The sequence below is a fragment of the Mustela erminea genome, chromosome 1 (genome assembly GCF_009829155.1).
Source record: "Mustela erminea isolate mMusErm1 chromosome 1, mMusErm1.Pri, whole genome shotgun sequence".
Lineage (NCBI taxonomy): Eukaryota > Metazoa > Chordata > Mammalia > Carnivora > Mustelidae > Mustela > Mustela erminea.
The window spans coordinates 195941710-195959786 of NC_045614.1; the positions used below are offsets into that span (position 1 = coordinate 195941710).

At 34.4% G+C, this 18077-nt stretch overlaps 1 protein-coding gene across 1 annotated transcript; it reads left to right on the forward strand.

The window, feature by feature from the left end:
* Nucleotides 1-13852: 13852 nt before the first annotated feature.
* LOC116567328 (heterogeneous nuclear ribonucleoprotein A1-like) lies at nucleotides 13853-14890 on the forward strand. Its single transcript, XM_032302313.1, has one exon. It carries the CDS (start codon nucleotides 13915-13917, stop codon nucleotides 14875-14877), a length of 963 nt encoding a protein of 320 aa, XP_032158204.1. The 5' UTR covers nucleotides 13853-13914; the 3' UTR covers nucleotides 14878-14890.
* Nucleotides 14891-18077: the final 3187 nt, after the last annotated feature.

Here is an 18077-nt window from a genome sequence, read left to right on the forward strand (position 1 = left end):
TTCATATTTTAAGCAGATGAAATTAAGAGGTGAATTGTCTTTAAGACTAAAATAAGTGAAACAGGTCACCTGTGTGGCTCAGTGGGCTAAGCCTCTGCTTTCAGCTTGGGTCATGATCTCAGGCTCCTAGGATGGAGCCCCACATTGGGCTTTCTGCTGGCAAGGAGGCTGCTGCCTGCTCCTCTGCCTACTTGTGATCTCTGTCTGTCAAGTAAATAAATAAAATCTTTTAAAAAATTTTAAAAATGAATTAAAACAATCATGACAAAGTCATAACTATAGAAACCTTTTTTTACTACTAAAATTTTATGGGCACCATGCTATATATATTATCTTATTAAGCAAATAGCTGATATGCTATCTGATCATCATATTACAGATTTAAAAAGAACAATCAGTTATGGTAAAAAACATTGTTGGGGATCTTGTAGGAAATAAATCGTGAAATACCTGGGATATAAATTCACATTTCCTTTATTACCATGCTTGTTAGTTGATACCTTAGTTGATACTTTATATGGCTCTTAATCCTTAAAATATATTAACTTCTGGTCCTCCGGTGCAATAATACAAAATGGGAGCCCACAATAGAGATGCCTAATCTGTTACTAATATAACTGGGAGGTTGTTATATAAGTAAATATTCAAGCAAAGCAAGACAACCTAGGTATTGAGGATCAGAAATGAAGATGGGAAAAAATGGAGAAGGTGAAGAGCAAGCAAGCAGGGACACTGAGTAAAGATGCTGAAGTGTTGGTAAAGTGGGAAGAAGCAAATAGGTTTCAAGTTCAATATATATAAATTCATAAACATCACACAATGAACTAACTTGTCATTCTGTCACATTTTATATGATGAACAAGTTGCAAAACTATGAAAGTTTTGTTGACCTGCAAGTAGATAATATAATAAAATCAACTTTTTATTTGAGTTTTGAGTTGGCAGAAAGTAGAGACCCAATTCCTGAAATTTACATAGAATTTTTTAGGGTTACTTTATTATTATTCCATGTTTACTAAAAAGGAAATAACAATAAATATGAAGGTCATGAAACCGGAGTAAAGAAATCATTATGCAAATATTTTTTAAATAATTGAAAAATTCAGATACCAACTATCATATATTTTAGAAAAAATAAATGTCATGTTATGAAATGTTCTAGTAATGTCTATTAAATTAGAAAAGCAATAAGAATAATTATAAAAATAAAACTGGGCAATGTTCAAAATTCTTTTCCTTGTACAAAAAGGACTGGTGATTAATTACAAATTAATATTCATTTATCAAGCAATGATTACCTCCATTTTTATAAAAGTTAATTCTTCTTAAAAGCACTTAAAATCTTCTCAGGGAGTAAATTATCATCAGCAAATCTGAAATATTTTCTAAATTGGAAGTTGTCTAATAATTTTCAGGTGTTTTTTACTGTTTGTCACTAACAAGTTTTTAAAAGCATCAGAATGGAAAAGGGGGCAGGCAAGTCATATACCCAAGGACTCTTATTCATCTTCTTTCCACTTTTCTGGCCAGATTCATCTTGCTCACAATAATATGAGACTGACTGGTTATATGAAATACATAAGACATTAGTAAAAGCACGTTAAAACCCCAGTTCCCTAAAAGTTGATTTATTTTTCTACCTTATTTTTTCTTCAGATAAAATTGTTCAGCACCTGCAATTTGCTATTTGGCCTAAGAATTTGTAATTTTTGTATATTGGAAATATGAATTTTGAATCCCATATGGACTGTGCTAAAGGATTTTAAAAAATATGTATTTTTAGTGTTTGCTTACTCCAGGCACTTAGGAGAGAAAATTCATTCAAACTTTACATGCATATTGCCTCAATCAATGTTAAAATTAAACCAAATGGCCTGTTGATGTGAAAGAAGTGGTATTCTACTTGGAGCTATGGGTATCTTGAGAAAGTGTTGAAGATTGGTTGTACTCTCAGAAGTATAATTAAGGGATACTAGCACAAATTAAAGGGAAAAAATGAATGCCGAGAGATAATTTCTACCCTTAACTTTGCAACATCCCACAATATTACTGTGAGTAAATGATATAATTATTCAGAAATTTAGTTTATATCTTATGATCTGTGGATTATAATATCTATATATCTTAATTCACAGCTTACTGTACCTGATACACAGAATTTCTACTTAGGCTAATTATGGGAAAGGATGAATTTATTTATTAAAATATTGTACAATATGCTGGAGGAATAAAAATTAATAAAACCCAAATCCTCCCTTTAAAAGACCACTTAATGTTCCCCTTAATTAATAAAACACAAATCATTCCTTTCAAAGTCCCCCAAAGGTTCTGGTAGTGTACCATTGTTTTAATGGGGTCAAACAAAAAATAAAAAACAGAAACAAAAACAAACAAAAAAAAAACACCAAATGGTTAATTTAACGTGTTTTAGCAGAACAATGGAGAAGATCATGGGGGGATGGGATCTGAAGGAATGTAAGAGTACCTAAATCTTGACTTCAAGATTAAAGCTAAGAGATGATGACTCTCAAACATACAATTTAAGCCTATGTTTTGTTATTTTTCCCCCCTGAACTATAGACCTAAATATTCAACTTCTTACTATATTTGTTCTTTTGGATTTTTCTTAAGCATCTTAAATAAGCAAGTCTATAACTGAAAATATGTATCCTCCCAACAATTACAACTTGTGACTCTTCTGGTTTTCCTTATCACTGTAAATAGTATTAACATCCAACCAAGTGCTAAATTTCTTGTCTAAGTTTCCTGCTGCTTCCAAAGTCAATCTTTCTTTCACTTTCTAAACTCCAGCCACACTAAACTTTTTCTAGTCTTGTAACCTACTCCCCTTGACCCCACTTCTTATTCTCATGCTGCTACCTCCTAGGGAAGGATTTCATTTACTACGACGTGTACTACAGCAGCACCAGAATTGAAAGGGATTTAATAAACAGAAAGTAGAAGATGTCAATGACAGAGAGAAGTTGGAAATAAAGAAAGGAAGGTCTGCGTTTAGAAAGATTAAAAGAAGAATACTGTGGAAATTTGAGATGGAGCAGAGCAGTTAGAGCACTTCACAACCTCTTCCCATTTAAATCAGTCAAAAGTCAGGAGTCTATTTCTTTAATATTTCCATATCAGTTCTTTTTATGTTACTCTCAGAGTAGATATTGTGCTTCAGATCTTATCACATACACTCGCCCCACCTAAAGAAAGGGTTAGTTGATATGAGTATTTAAACACTTCCTTACTTTTGGTTTCTACAGGACGCTTCAGGCTGTTTTGTATACATCCTTCCCCAGCCTTAGAGTTAACCATCTCTCCATGAAACCGTGTTTCTTTTGTTGTTGTTGCTGAGATTAGAGAATGTTATTAATGATCAACATTTAGAGTGCTAAGCTAGGTTATTTATTGCTACTGGGGTGACATTGCTTCTAGACCATGTCATTTGGCATCAATAAATGTATATGTGTGTATTGGCCCATATATACAGCTGAAACTGTAACTGTGTCTATATGTGACTATCTACATTAATGTAAGCATGAATTAATACTAATATATCCAATTTTGATTCATTACTACAAGTTTTCCTAGCCTTGTCCCCTTAGAACAAAATACCATACACTGGGTAACTTATAAATAACAGAAAATTATTTCTCTCAGTTCTAGAAGCTAGAAAGACCAAGGTCAAGATGCCAGCATGGAAAGTGTTGGGGATCTCTCTGGAGTCTCTCTTTAGGGCATAAATATAATTTATGAGGGATCTATCCTAATAATCTAATCAATTTCTAAAGACCCTAACTCCAAGTACGATCATCTGAGGGAGTGAAAATTTTCACATGAATTTTGAGGAGGCAAAAAATTTAAGGACACTGTCATTGGTATCCAAGTTGTTAACAAGTATGTCTATGAAAAACCCCTTTATCAAACTGAATGTAGTAGTAGTATATAGATTTTTTCACTTTTAATCTTCTAGTTTACCAAAAGTCAATGAACTTGGATTTTTTTGTTTGTTTGTTTCTTTGTTTGGGTGGTTATTTTTGGTTTTCATATATTGTGATATAGTTATTTGCCCATTCTCCACTTCACTTTGGGAATCTCTTGACTTATTTTGTTTGTTTGTTTGTTTTTAATTTCTTACATTTAGGTTTTCTTCTGGTTTTTCTTTTTCTTTTTTTAAGTAAGCTCCACAGCCAACATGGGACTTGAACTCATGACACTGACATGCTCTACCGACTGAGCTGGCCGGGAGCCCCTGTACGTTTAGGTTCATTCTTTGTGCTGTAAAGGTTTATGAATTTTAAAATGTATTATTTCATATTTCCACAATTATAGTATTATAAGGAATAGTTTCACCATCCAAAATAATCCCCTGTGACTTACCTATCCATCCTTTCCCTTCTTTCTCCAAACTCTTGGCTACCAGTGATCTTTTTACTGTTTCTATAGTGTTGCCTTTTCCAGAATGTCCTATGATTGGAATCACAGAGTGTGCAGGCTTTTCAGATTGTCTTCTTTGACTTAGCAATAAGTATTTGAGATTCACTCATGTCTTTTCATGGCTTCATAACTCATTATCTATGTATGCATGTGCATGTACCACAGTTTATTTATCCATTCAGTGTATGAAGGATATTTTTGTTGCTTCAAGTTTGGGCTAAGTATGAATGAAGTACATCTAACATCATGGTTGGAATCTTGGAATAGTAAAGGGACTTTAGTGGAAAATGTTAAAAAAAAAAAAAAAGAAAAGAAAAAGAAAAACTTAATAAAGAATAAATTTTATTTATTTATTTTTTTAAAGATTTTTTTATTTATTAATTTGACAGAGAGAAATCACAAGTAGACAGAGAGGCAGCCAGAGAGAGAGAGGGGGAAGCAGGCTCCCTGCTGAGCAGAGAGCCCGACGCGGGACTCGATCCCAGGACCCTGAGATCATGACCTGAGCCGAAGGCAGCGGCTTAACCCACTGAGCCACCCAGGCGCCCCAAGAATAAATTTTAAATAAAAAATTACTGATTTGGGATACAGTTATTTGATAAATCCTCCATACTTTTTATAAAATTTTAATAATAAAGTAAACTTGGGGCACCTGGGTGGCTCAGTGGGTTAAAGCCTCTGCCTTTAGCTCAGGTCATGATCCCAGGGTCCTGGGATTGAGCCCCGCATTGGGCTCTCTGCATGGCAGGGAATTTGCTTTCTCCTCTCTCTCTCTGCCAGCCTCTCTGTCTACTTGTGATTTCTGTTTGTCAAATAAACAAATAAAATCTTTTAAAAATAAAGTAAACTGAATATTTTATATATATATATACACACATACACATATACATACATATATATATTATTGGAATTTTCTGTTCACTATGTTTTCCATTTTTCAGCAGATCTAAAACTGTTGTAAAATAGAAAGTTTTATTTTAAAAAACCAATACCACATAAGTTAATGTTGAGGGGAAAGGAAAACAAGGACAGGCAATAAGATGGAGCCAAAATTATGACTTGAGAGATAACTCATGTCATAAGGTTGAATATACCTAGTACAGTTGGGAAACAATATTTAGTTATTATGTCTGGCAATGAGAAATATGTGATCAGTTACAAAATTAAGTGCCCAAAGGAAAACTAAACAGAAAAAAAAAATTCTTCTGAAAAAGAATGAAAATACCCTCTTTTAAAAAATTACTGAAAGTATTTACTTAGTTTCTTACAAAGAAAAAAACAAAAGAATGTAATAAACATAATCATCACATCATCATAGTAAATGAACACTTTTTTTGTGTCATAGTGTGGTTTTTTGAAAATTAGCAGACATATTCATTTAACAAATGACAATTAAAAATATTTCTTTTAGTTTCCAGCTGAAATAGCTTGATGTTATTTTCTGATTATAAATATTAAATTTTATATGATACAAAACACTGTAACAAATGTCTGCCAAACCCTCAGACCCAGACCACCATCCAATCTGATCCTTAAGAGATAGCAAATTTAAAAATCATGACTCATAAAATTTAATTGTGTCTGATATTTTAGGCAAAAATAATGTCAGAAAGCAATTATTTTACACATACTCTTGCATCTTAATTTTTACCTTGTATCTAATGAGCTACTTTCCCTGTCAGTGCAAAGGTACTTTCCTCATCTGTTAGTCTAATATTTTTCGATCACTTAATCTTTTAATTACATAAATATACTATAATTTAAGTAACTCCCTCAAACTGAATATTTAGATTGTTCTCAGTATATTATTAGTTATATTCCATTAGGATAAGTCATTAACACACATTTTGCACCTTGTGAACATTTCTGGGGGAAAAACAGACCCAGTGTTATAATTTCTTATTTGAAAAAAAAGGCTTTGTATATGCTGGCAAATTTCCTGCTAAAAACTGCCTGTTACCCCATCCCTGGCTCACACTCTATCTTCTCTATTTAATTAATGTTGCTAATCTTTTCCAATGAAAATGGTGAAAAATAATACATTTGTGTATTATGTGTTATTTTTCTCAAACTTAAAAACAAACTTGTTCTTCTAGACTTCACTATCAATGTATTAAAAGCTTTTCCTTGGATAGATTAGAAGATATCAAGTCTTTGAAGATAAAAATATGAAAATAATAGTACATATTATTCTAATTAATTAAAATAATTGGAGAAATAGGCTGTAGTATTAGTGGCAGAAGTATAACTTTAAAAGTGTTGCATTACATTACTGTGTGTGTGTATATATATATATATATGTATATATATATATATATATTTTTTTTTTTTTTAGGAACAAGCAGATCTGAAGGGCATGAAAGCTCTTATGGATTGTAAACACAAATCACAGGCTCTGGCCAAGGATACAAGTAGTAAAATCTGTAACAGTTGATCCATTGATTCTGCCCACTCGGGTGGAAATCAATTCTTTGTAAGTGAACGTGGTTCTGAATTTATGTAGGAGACTGAAGCATGCAATGAGCAGATGGAGTCACTGTGTTTGCTAAGGTCTATTTGAGGATAATATTATCTGGCTGGCAAGTTTGTGAGTATGGTTAGAAAAAAAAAAAGTGATATATTAGTTAATTCATTTGGCCTCTACTCCTTTTTTCTCAAAATAAATTTTCAAATTATCTGCAAAACAAGAAAATAATCTCAGCCAGGGAAACCATATATTAATCTATGAATTAGCTGAATATAAAATCTAAATATGTGTAACCTGAAATGAGTGAAGTACTTTCAGGACCTGCAAAGTGGCACTAAGTCAAGTGAAAAAGTACACCAAAAAAGCAGCTGTTTTATATATTACCAAATACATTAGTAAAAGGCCACAACTAAAAACCAAACTTGAACCCAAACAAACAAATAAACAAACACAACTAAGTTCCTAATTTAGGAGAGAAATAAAGGAGTAACAGAATCATTTTTACATCATTTATTTTCATTTTCTTTATATTATACCTGATTTTTGTACTATTTTTGGATCTCCAATGTATTTTTCTCAAAAAAACAAAAAACAAAAAACAAACAAACAACAACAAAAAACAAACCCAAAATTTTAAAGATTCAAATTTAAGGTATATACTTACTCCATATTCACATATTATATATTAGAATATAGCTTATATTTATAAATTTAAAATAGAAAATTGTTCCTTAAAATGATCTTAATGCAGATAGTATTGCATTACAGCTTTTTAAATAAAGCTGTCTTTTTTACTAAATTTGACCAGTCACCTCTATGTTTTCTAGACTAAAATAAGATTATTAAATTACTTTGTTATTCAATTTAAAACATTCAGTTTGGAATAATCATGTTGCTTTCTTCCCACATTCTTATTAATATTTATCTCTTTCTTGCTCATAATCATCTCTCAAAGATGATGCATCCCCCAATTTGCTTCTACTAACAGTGTCTCATTCAACTCAGATTAAGCTTGTGTGTCCCAGGCCCCTAAGGAAAGGAAGAAAAAAAAAAAAAAGTTTTAGCAGGATAGGAAACTCTTTATTTGATTGTGCAGTATGGGCCAAAAATGTGCTGTGTGATTGATTCATGTCAACCCGTGTGGAGCTGTTCTAGAAAACTCGAGCAATTGTACTCCCTTCTGTTTTTACTGTAAAAGAGATAAGCTTCGAAATTTTGCCTTATTATGTCATGGTACACCAAAGATTGGGCTATCCCCTTCCTAACAGTGTATAAATTTCAAACAGTGTTTTGAAAAACTGAACATAAAAGCTATCCTTTAGATTTATAACTTGGGCAATGCCATGCATTTGGATATTGCCAATGTCAAAATGACATTGACAGAATATGACAGAATATGGCAATGACAATGACAATGACAGAAATAAAGGAAGGTCATAATAGTAGGAAAAGCAATGCCAAGTCCCACCTAGAGTTATTTATAAATAGTTATTTATAAATGGGCTTTTTTATTTTCCTCTAACATCAAACGATGACTGTTAGGAGTAGATCATTATTTGTTTGACAGATGAAAATATTTGAGAAAAAGTATTGGATATATAAAAATGGTTGGAAACCAATGGCATTGCTATCTAGTTAGTGCTTTAAATTATCTTTAGAATATACAAGGATATGTTTTAATTATGAAGTTCTCACATGAAGCAATATAAAGAGAACTTATTAACTTTGTTCTTGACATGAGATTTTTCATAAAAGAGGACCATAAATAAATAAAAATATATGTGTCAGTAAAATGATGAATCCCTCCATTACAACACAGTAGCATATTGTTTCTACATGTTTAAAAATATATATTTTATGGGTTAAAATATGTTGTCTTTACAAATTATTCCTTGCTTCTTCTTACCTCCCATCTTTTTTTTCTTTTCTTTTCTTTTTTTTTTTTTATTTCTTTTCAGCATAACAGATTTCATTGTTTTTGCACCACACCCAGTGCTCCATGCAAGAAGTTCCCTCCTTAATACCCACCACCTGGCTCCCCCAACCTCCCACCCCCGCCTCTTCAAAAGCGTCAGATTCTTTTTTTTTTCAGAGTCCATAGTCTCTCATGGTTCATCTCCCCTTCCAATTTCCCTCAACTCCCATCTCCTCTCCATTTCCCTATGTCCTCCATGTTATTTGTTATGCTCCACAAATAAGTGAAACCATATGATACTTGACTCTCTCTGCTTGACTTATTTCACTCAGCATAATCTCTTACAGTCCCATCCATGTTGCTACAAAAGTTGGGTATTAATCCTTTCTGATGGAGGCATAATACTCCGTAGTGTATATGGACCACAACTTCCTTATCCATTCATCCATTGAAGGGCATCTTGGTTCTTTCCACAGTTTGGCGACCATGGCCATTGCTGCTATAAACATTGGGGTACAGATGGCTCTTCTTTTTATGACATCTATATCTTTGGGGTAAATACCTAGTAGTGCAATTGCAGGGTTATAGGGAAGCTCTATTTTTAATTTCTTAAGGAATCTCCACACTGTTCTCCAAAGTGGCTGCATCAAATTGCATTCCCACCAACAGTGTAAAAGGGTTCCCCTTTATCCACATCCTCTCCAACACACGTTGTTTCCTGTCTTGCTAATTTTGGCCATTTTAACTGGTGTAAGGTGGTATCTCAATGTGGTTTTAATTTGAATCTCCCTTATGGCTAGTGATGATGAATATTTTTTCATGTGTCTGATAGCCATTTGCATGTCTTCATTGGAGAAGTGTCTGTTCATGTCTTCGGCCCATTTTTTGACATGATTACCTGTTTTGTGTGGGTTGAGTTTGAGAAGTTCTTTATAGATCCTGGATATCAGCCTTTGGTCTGTACTGTCATTTGCAAATATCTTCTCTCATTCTGTGGGTTGCCTCTTTGTTTTGTGGACTGTTTCCTTTGCTGGGCAGAAACTTTTGATTTTGATGAAGTCCCAAAAGTTCATTTTCGCTTTTGTTTCCTTTGCCTTTGGAGACATATCTTGAAAGAAGTTACTGTGGCTGATATTAAAGAGGCTACTACCTATGTTCTCCTCTAGGATTATGATGGATTCCTGTCTCACATTGAGGTCTTTTTACCATTTTGAGTTTATCTTTGTGTACAGTGTAAGAGAATGGTCGAGTTTCATTCTTCTACATATAGCTGTCCAGTTTTCCCAGCACCATTTATTGAAGAGGCTGTCTTTTTTCCACTGTATCTTTTTTCCTGCTTTGTCAAAGATTATTTGACCATAGAGTTGAGGATCCATATCTGGGCGCTCTACTCTGTTCAACTGGTCTATGTTTCTGTTTTTATGGCAGTACCATGCTGTCTTGGTGATCACAGCTTTGTAGTAAAGCTTGAAATCAGGTAACGTGATGCCACCAGTTTTATTTTTGTTTTTCAGCATTTCTTTAGCAATTTGGGGACTCTTCTAATTCCATGCAAAGTTTAGGATTATTTGCTCCAGCTCTTTGAAGAATACCGGTGGAATTTTGATCGGAATAACATTAAAAGTATAGATTGCTCTAGGCAGTATAGACATTTTAACAATGTTTATTCTTCCCATCCAAGAGCATGGAATGGTCTTCCATCTTTTTGTGTCTTCTTCAATTTTCTTCATGAGTGTTCTGTAGTTCTTCAAGTACAGATCCTTTACCTCTTTGGTTAGGTTTATTCCCAGGTATCTTATGGTTCTTGGTGCTTTAGTAAATGGAATCGATTCTCTAATTTCCCATTCTGTATTTTCATTGTTAGTGTATAAGAAAGCCACTGATTTCTGCACATTGACTTTGTATCCTGCCACATTGCTGAATTGCTGTATGAGTTCTAATAGTTTGGGGGTGGAGTCTTTTGGGTTTTCCATATAAAGAATAATGTCATCTGTGAAGAGAGAGAGTTTGACTCCTTCATTGCCAATTTGGATACCTTTTATTTCTCTTTGCTGTCTGATTGCTGTTGGTAGGACTTCTAATACTATGTTGAACAAGAGTGGTGAGAGTGGGCATCCTTGTCTTGTTCCTGATCTCAACAGGAAGGCTGTGATCTTTTTCCCATTGAGGATGATATTTGCTGTGGGTCTTTCATAGATAGATTTGATGAAGTTCAGGAATGTTCCCTCTATCCCTATACTTTGAAGCATTTTAATCAGGAATGGATGCTGGATTTTGTCAAATGCTTTTTCTGCATCAATTGAGAGGACCATGTGGTTCTTCTCTCTTCTCTTATTGATTTGTTCTATCACATTGATTGATTTGCGAATGTTGAACCATCCTTGTAGCCCAGGGATGAATTCCACCTGGTCATGGTAGATAATCTTTTTAATGTGCTGTTGGATCCTGTTTGCTAGGATCTTGTTGAGAATCTTAGCATCCATATTCATCAGGGATATTGGTCTGAAATTCTCCTTTTTGGTGGTGTCTTTGCCTGGTTTGGAGATCAGGGTAATGCTGGCTTCATAAAAAGAGTCTGAAAGTTTTCCTTCTGCTTCAATTTTTTGAAACAGCTTCAGGAAAATTGGTGTTATTTCTTCTTTGAAAGTTTGGTAGAATTCCCCAGGGAATCCATCAGGTCCTGGGCTCTTGTTTTGGGGGAGGTTTCTGATCACTGCTTCAATCTCGTTACTAGATATCGGTCTATTCAGGTTATCAATTTCTTCCTGGTTCAATTTTGGGAGTTTATAGTTTTCCAGGAATGCATCCATTTCATCTAGGTTGTTTAACTTATTGGCATATAACTGTCGATAATAACTCCTGATGATTGTTTCTACTTCCTTGGTGTTAGTTGTGATCTCTCCCTTTTCATTCATAATTTTATTAATTTGAGATTTCTCTCTTTTCTTTTGGATTAGTGTGACCCATGGTTTATCGATCTTATTGATTCTTTCAAAAAAACCAGCTTCTAGTTTCATTGATACATTCTATGTATCTCTAGTTTCTACCTCATTGATCTCTGCTCTAATCTTGATTATTTCCCTTTTTATTTGTGGAGTTGGTTTGATTTGTTGTTGATTCTCCAGTTTTTTAAGGTGTAGAGAGAGCTGCTGTATTCTGGATTTTTCTATTTTTTTGAGGGTGGCTTGGATGGCTATGTATTCCACCCTTAGGGCCGCCTTTGCTGTATCCCATAGGTTTTGGACCGAAGTGTCTTCATTCTTGTTGGTTTCCATGAATTGTTTAAGTTCTTCTTTGATCTCCTGGTTGATCCAAGCATTCTTAAGCAAGGTGGTCTTTAACTTCCAGGTGTTTGAGTTCCTTCCAAACTTTTTCTTGGAATTGAGCTCCAGTTTCAAAGCATTGTGAACTGAGAATATGCAGGGAATAATCTCAGTCTTTTGGTATTGGTTAAGTCCTGATTTGTGATCCAGTATGTGGTCTATTTTGGAGAAGGTTCCATATGCACTTAAGAAGAATGAATATTCTGGTTTTTTTAGGGTGGAATGTCCTGTGTATGACTATGAGGCCCATCTGGTCCAGTGTGTCATTCAATTCTCTTGTTTCTTTATTGATTTTCTGTTTGGATAATCTATTACTGAGAGAGGTGTGTTAAGATATCCTGCTATTAATGTATTCATATCAATATGACTCTTTATCTTGATTAATAGTTTTCTTATGTAATTGGTAGCTTCCATATTGGGGGCATAGATATTTACAATTGTTAGATCTTCTTGGAGGATAGTCCCTTTAAGAATGATGTAGTGTCCTTCTGTATCTCTGACTATAGTTTTTAGTTTAAAATCTAATTTATCTGATATGAGAATCACTACCCCGGCCTTCTTTTGAGGCCCATTGACATGAAAGATGCTTCTCCATCCCTTCACTTTCAGTCTGGGTATATCCTTACATTCAAAATGGGTCTCTTATAGACAACATATGGATGGGTCCTATCGTTTTATCCAATCTGCAACCCTGTGTCATTTTACCGGTGCATTTAGGCCATTCATATTGAGAGTTAATATTAATAGATATGTTTTTATTGACATCATGTTACCTTTGAAGTCTTTCTTTCTGTATATTGTCTCTATGTTTCTGTACAGTGATATTCTTAGTATTTTTCCTCTTTTATAGAACATTCCTTAATATTTCCTGCAGTGTCAGTTTGGTGGTCGCATACTCTTTTAAGCCTTGCTGGTCTTGGAAACTCTTTATCTCTTCATTAATTTTAAATATCAGTATTGCTGGATAAAGTATTCTTGGCTGCATGTTCTTCTCATTTAGTGCCCTGAATATATCTTTCCAGCCCTTTCTGTCTTGTCATGTTTCTGTGGACAGGTCTGACATAATTCTGATGGGCTTTCCTCTGTACGTAAGGAGACTTCTTGGCCTAGAGGCTTTCAATAGATTGTATCTACAATTATGATTTATCAATTTTACTATCAGGTGCCTTGATTTTTTTTTAGAATCTATAATCTTGGGGGGAGACTGCTCTGCCTCTAGTACATGAATGCTGGTTCCATTCATGAGATTGGGAAAATTTTCATGGAGAACTTGTTCCACTATATCTTCTAGACTTCTTTCTTTCTCCTCCCCTTCAGGGATTCCAATAATTCTGACGTTGAAACATTTTATGGCATCATTTATTTCCCTGATTCTGTTTTCGTGGTTTCTAAGCTGTTTGTTCCAGGCTTCCTCCTGATCCTTTCTCTCTATCTGTTTGCCCTCCAGATCACTAATTCTATCTTCTGTCTCAGTTACCCTAGCTCAGCCTGACCTCAGCCGCTGGGCCTCCAGCTCCCACGGACGCTGCCGCTTGCCCCTCCGCAGCTGCCATTATCTGGAGGAGACCAGCTGCCACCTGAGCTGCCTCTGCCGAGTGACTCCCCCATTTTTTTTCTATGTTGTATTTTAACCTTTACTATTGCTTTTCCTTAGAGAACTAAAAGATCTGAATTTTAAAAGAGGTTATATTAAAAAATATATTTCAGTCCTTTCTGCCTGTGGACGCCGCCGAGTAAGCATCGTTAAAGTCTCCCCTCCCACCGCCGTCATGTCTAAGTTAGAGTCTCCCAAAGAGCCTGAACAGCTGCGGAAGCTCTTCATCAGAGGTTTGAGCTTTGAAACAACCGATGAGAGTCTGAGGAGCCATTTTGAGCAATGGGGAACACTTACGGACTGTGTGGTAATGAGAGATCTGAACACCAAGCGCTCCAGAGGCTTTGGGTTTGTCACCTATGCCACTGTGGAGGAGGTGGATGCAGCCATGAATGCAAGGCCACACAAGGTGGATGGAAGAGTTGTGGAACCAAGGAGGGCTGTCTCAAGAGAAGATTCTCAAAGACCTGGTGCCCACTTAACTGTGAAAAAGATTTTTGTTGGTGGCATTAAAGAAGACACTGAAGAACATCATCTAAGAGATTATTTCGAACAGTATGGGAAAATCGAAGTGATTGAGATCATGACTGACCGAGGCAGTGGCAAAAAGAGGGGTTTTGCTTTTGTAACATTTGATGACCATGATTCTGTAGACAAGATTGTCATTCAAAAATACCATACTGTGAATGGCCACAACTGTGAAGTAAGGAAAGCGCTCTCTAAGCAAGAGATGGCTAGTGCTTCATCCAGCCAAAGAGGTCGAAGTGGTTCTGGAAACTTTGGTGGTGGTCGTGGAGGTGGTTTTGGTGGGAATGACAACTTTGGTCGTGGAGGAAACTTCAGTGGTCAAGGTGGCTTTGGTGGCAGTCGAGGTGGTGGTGGATATGGTGGCAGTGGGGATGGCTATAACGGATTTGGTAATGATGGAAGCAACTTTGGAGGTGGCGGAAGCTATAATGATTTTGGCAATTACAACAATCAATCCTCAAATTTTGGACCCATGAAAGGAGGCAATTTTGGAGGCAGAAGCTCTGGCCCTTATGGTGGTGGAGGCCAATACTTCGCCAAACCACGAAACCAAGGTGGCTATGGTGGTTCCAGCAGCAGCAGCAGCTATGGCAGTGGCAGAAGGTTTTAATTACTGCCAGGAAACAAAGCTTAGCAGGAGAGGAGAGCCAGAGAAGTGACAGGGAAGCTACAGGTTACAACAGATTGGTGAACTCAGCCAAGCACAGTGGTGGCAGGGCCTAGCTGCTACAAAGAAGACATGTTTTAGACAATACTCATGTGTATGGGCAAAAAAACTCAAGGACTGTATTTGTGACTAATTGTATAACAGGTTATTTTAGTTTCTGTTCTGTGGAAAGTGTAAAGCATTCCAACAAAGGGTTTTAATGTAGATTTTTTTTTTTGCACCCATGCTGTTGATTGCTAAATGTAATAGTCTGATCATTATGCTGAATAAATGTGTCTTTTTAAAAAAAAATATATATATATATATATTTCAAGTATGAAATATTATAGCATTTTATTGAATTCTTAATTGCATCTTTTTAAATATTCAGTCATAATATTATCAAAAATTGAATTAAATGAAGATTGTCTAAATGAATTAACATCAGTATAATAAACAAAAAGGTAAAATTTTCAGAGGTCATCTGATTACTGTTCAGGCTCATTCCTTATTTTTTCTTTAAGATTTTATTTATTTATTTGACAGAGAGAGATCACAAGTAGACATAGAGCCAGGTGGAGAAAGAGGAGGAAGCAGGCTCCCTGCTGAGCAGAGAGCTCAATGCAGGACTTGATCCCAAGACCCTGAGATCATGACCTGAGCTGAAGGCAGTGGTTTAACCCACTGAGCCACCCAGGCGCCCCAAGGCTCATTCCTTATTTATTGGTCAGGAAATCGAACACTTTTGGCAGTCCTCTAATTATTTAAAGCCATCTCACTTATCTTATTAGGTATTTATAATGTTTTAAATTAGTGAGATATCTTCATAAATATTACTATCAAAGATTAACCCATTCCCAAATAAAACTGCTGTAATTTCTTGAAAATATTAAAACAGTGGGGGAAAAAAAGCCACTAATTTGGAAAACTTAAAATATGAAGTCATCTACAGATATTTTTAATACAAAATAAAAATAGTTTTGAACAATATGTTTATTTAAGGCCAGACTTCCATAATCTATGTGTAGTGTTTAATTTGGTTAATTTTGTACATTTAAAACATGCTGTGTAAAATAAAGATCTTACTCTTATACAAAATGTAATATTAAAACCTTTATTCAAAGAGTTTACAATTCTCAAAGTTTCAAGTGTACTAACATATTTGCATTTTTCAGTTTGCTTGGGGAATTGCAAAAATCACTTTAAATTAGTGATGTCTAATAAATTTTTACATGCAGTTGGAATTTTTGCAAATAAAATTTTATGAAAATACAAAATTAAAACACTACAGAAGAAATGGAACTATTCTTTTTTAAGTGGGAAAAGGAATTGTCAGCCTACTCTGCTAGCTCCTAATTTGGAATGCAGGTTTAGAGATCATTTAAATGAAATTGCAAAAGGAAACACATGTGGAAGTATAATTGTAAAACATTATAGAGTATTTGTTAAAGTATTGTTAAAAGAATTCTATTTCTGAATAACAAAAAACAGTAAGATTGAAGAATACTCATGTATATTTCTTGTTTTTTTCCCCTTATATTCTATTCCAATACAGTCAGAGGTTTTATTTCAAGTAGAACTTGTGCAAAACTTTGTACCTTAGTTAAATATTTGGAGGCCAATTTTCAATGTATTTTTTTTTTAGCTACATAGTACTTTCTCCATGTGATTGCATTATTAACTATTATTCTGAAATTATCAAAAAGGGAAAGTACTATGGGTAAAAATGTAACTTCTATGACTACAAAATGAATTTTTGTTTTATGACAGTTTTTATTTAATATGACTAAAGTTAATGAGGTATTCATAAAATTATAGGTTTGGGAAAGACCTTGAGAGTGCAATTAGTCTCTCTCCTTTCCTGAACACTCTCAGACACTTTATTATTCTACTTCATTCTCAGAACTCAAAGGAAGACAATTTTATAATTTCTTTCAGTGGTAATGCATTTCAGGTCTTTTAAAACAATATGACAATTCTCTCTTTTCAGAGGTTTGCTGTTTCGGAAAGTATGTTTTTTTCTCTTAAAAGTGATTTAAGATAATGTTTATACTTAGTATAGCATTTTCTCCTTTCCTTTCAAAATTTACCCTTTACTTCCCTTACTTGTGTTCAATTACACATTCAGAATGCGATTTATTATCTTAACTATTTTTCTCTTTGTGTCTTAATATCATCTCTTGAGTGATTCTCCCACTCCTAAAGAGATAAATTTATGATGTTTCTAATGCCTGACTCTTCTGCAAAACTCTATGATGGCTTCTTCTTGGAGTAGGAACTGAGTTCTAATTATTACTAAAAGTTTCAAAGCATTTCCGGAAATTGATCTGTTAAAAGTAAAATCACAAGTTGAAACAAAAGGATACAAGAATTGATGCAGTTGAACAAGCAGTCACATAGGCCATACTGCTTGAGAATCCCAAGTGTCATCTAATGACCTCAAGACAGTCTATAATGGTTATTGCCAGTAGCTCAATTCTAATATAGAGTCTGAAGAATGATGTGTATGTCTGTAATTTTTTGACTTTTAACCTATTTTTTTTAATCACCAGTCTCAATGTATGCTAACCACTTCATGTCAATTTCAAAAACAAGCAAACAACAACAATGAATTCTTAGGAGATGGATTATACAAGTTCTTTCTTTAATTTTATTCTCTTGACTAAATCAAAGAATAAGCTTTTCAGAGCATGTTGTTTTGTTGAGTCACTAATTCAACACTCATGTGAGGGTTTTTTGAAATTGCTGAAAGATAAGAACAGTTGTGTTCCTGACCAGAGATAAGGAATAAATTTGGAATCATTTGGCTTTTTCTAGAGGTTGGTTGATTCAAAAGAACTAAAGTGAAGAAGTACTCTTAAAAGAAAGAAGAGCTCTTCAAAGGACACTTAGTTCCCTGTAAAGCAAGCAAAAAAGGACAAATATCTTGTAGAATAATAGTATAGGAAATAAAGAATTAGAACAAGAAAATACAAAAGTATTACTTAAATGAATGAAGAGCAATGTACTAACAGCACAATATTCCAACATGAGAATTTCTTCAGAGGTCTATATTAATGCATGAAGCTCGGGATTCTTAGATCACTCAAAATATATTTACTTTCCCTCTTACAAAGATAAATATAAAATGTATACCAGCTAAACAGAGAAAGTGGGAAAGGAGA

Bases quoted from the DNA above. Each gene is read 5' to 3' on its own strand.
- LOC116567328 (XM_032302313.1), top strand. From the start codon at position 13,915: ATGTCTAAGTTAGAGTCTCCCAAAGAGCCTGAACAGCTGCGGAAGCTC.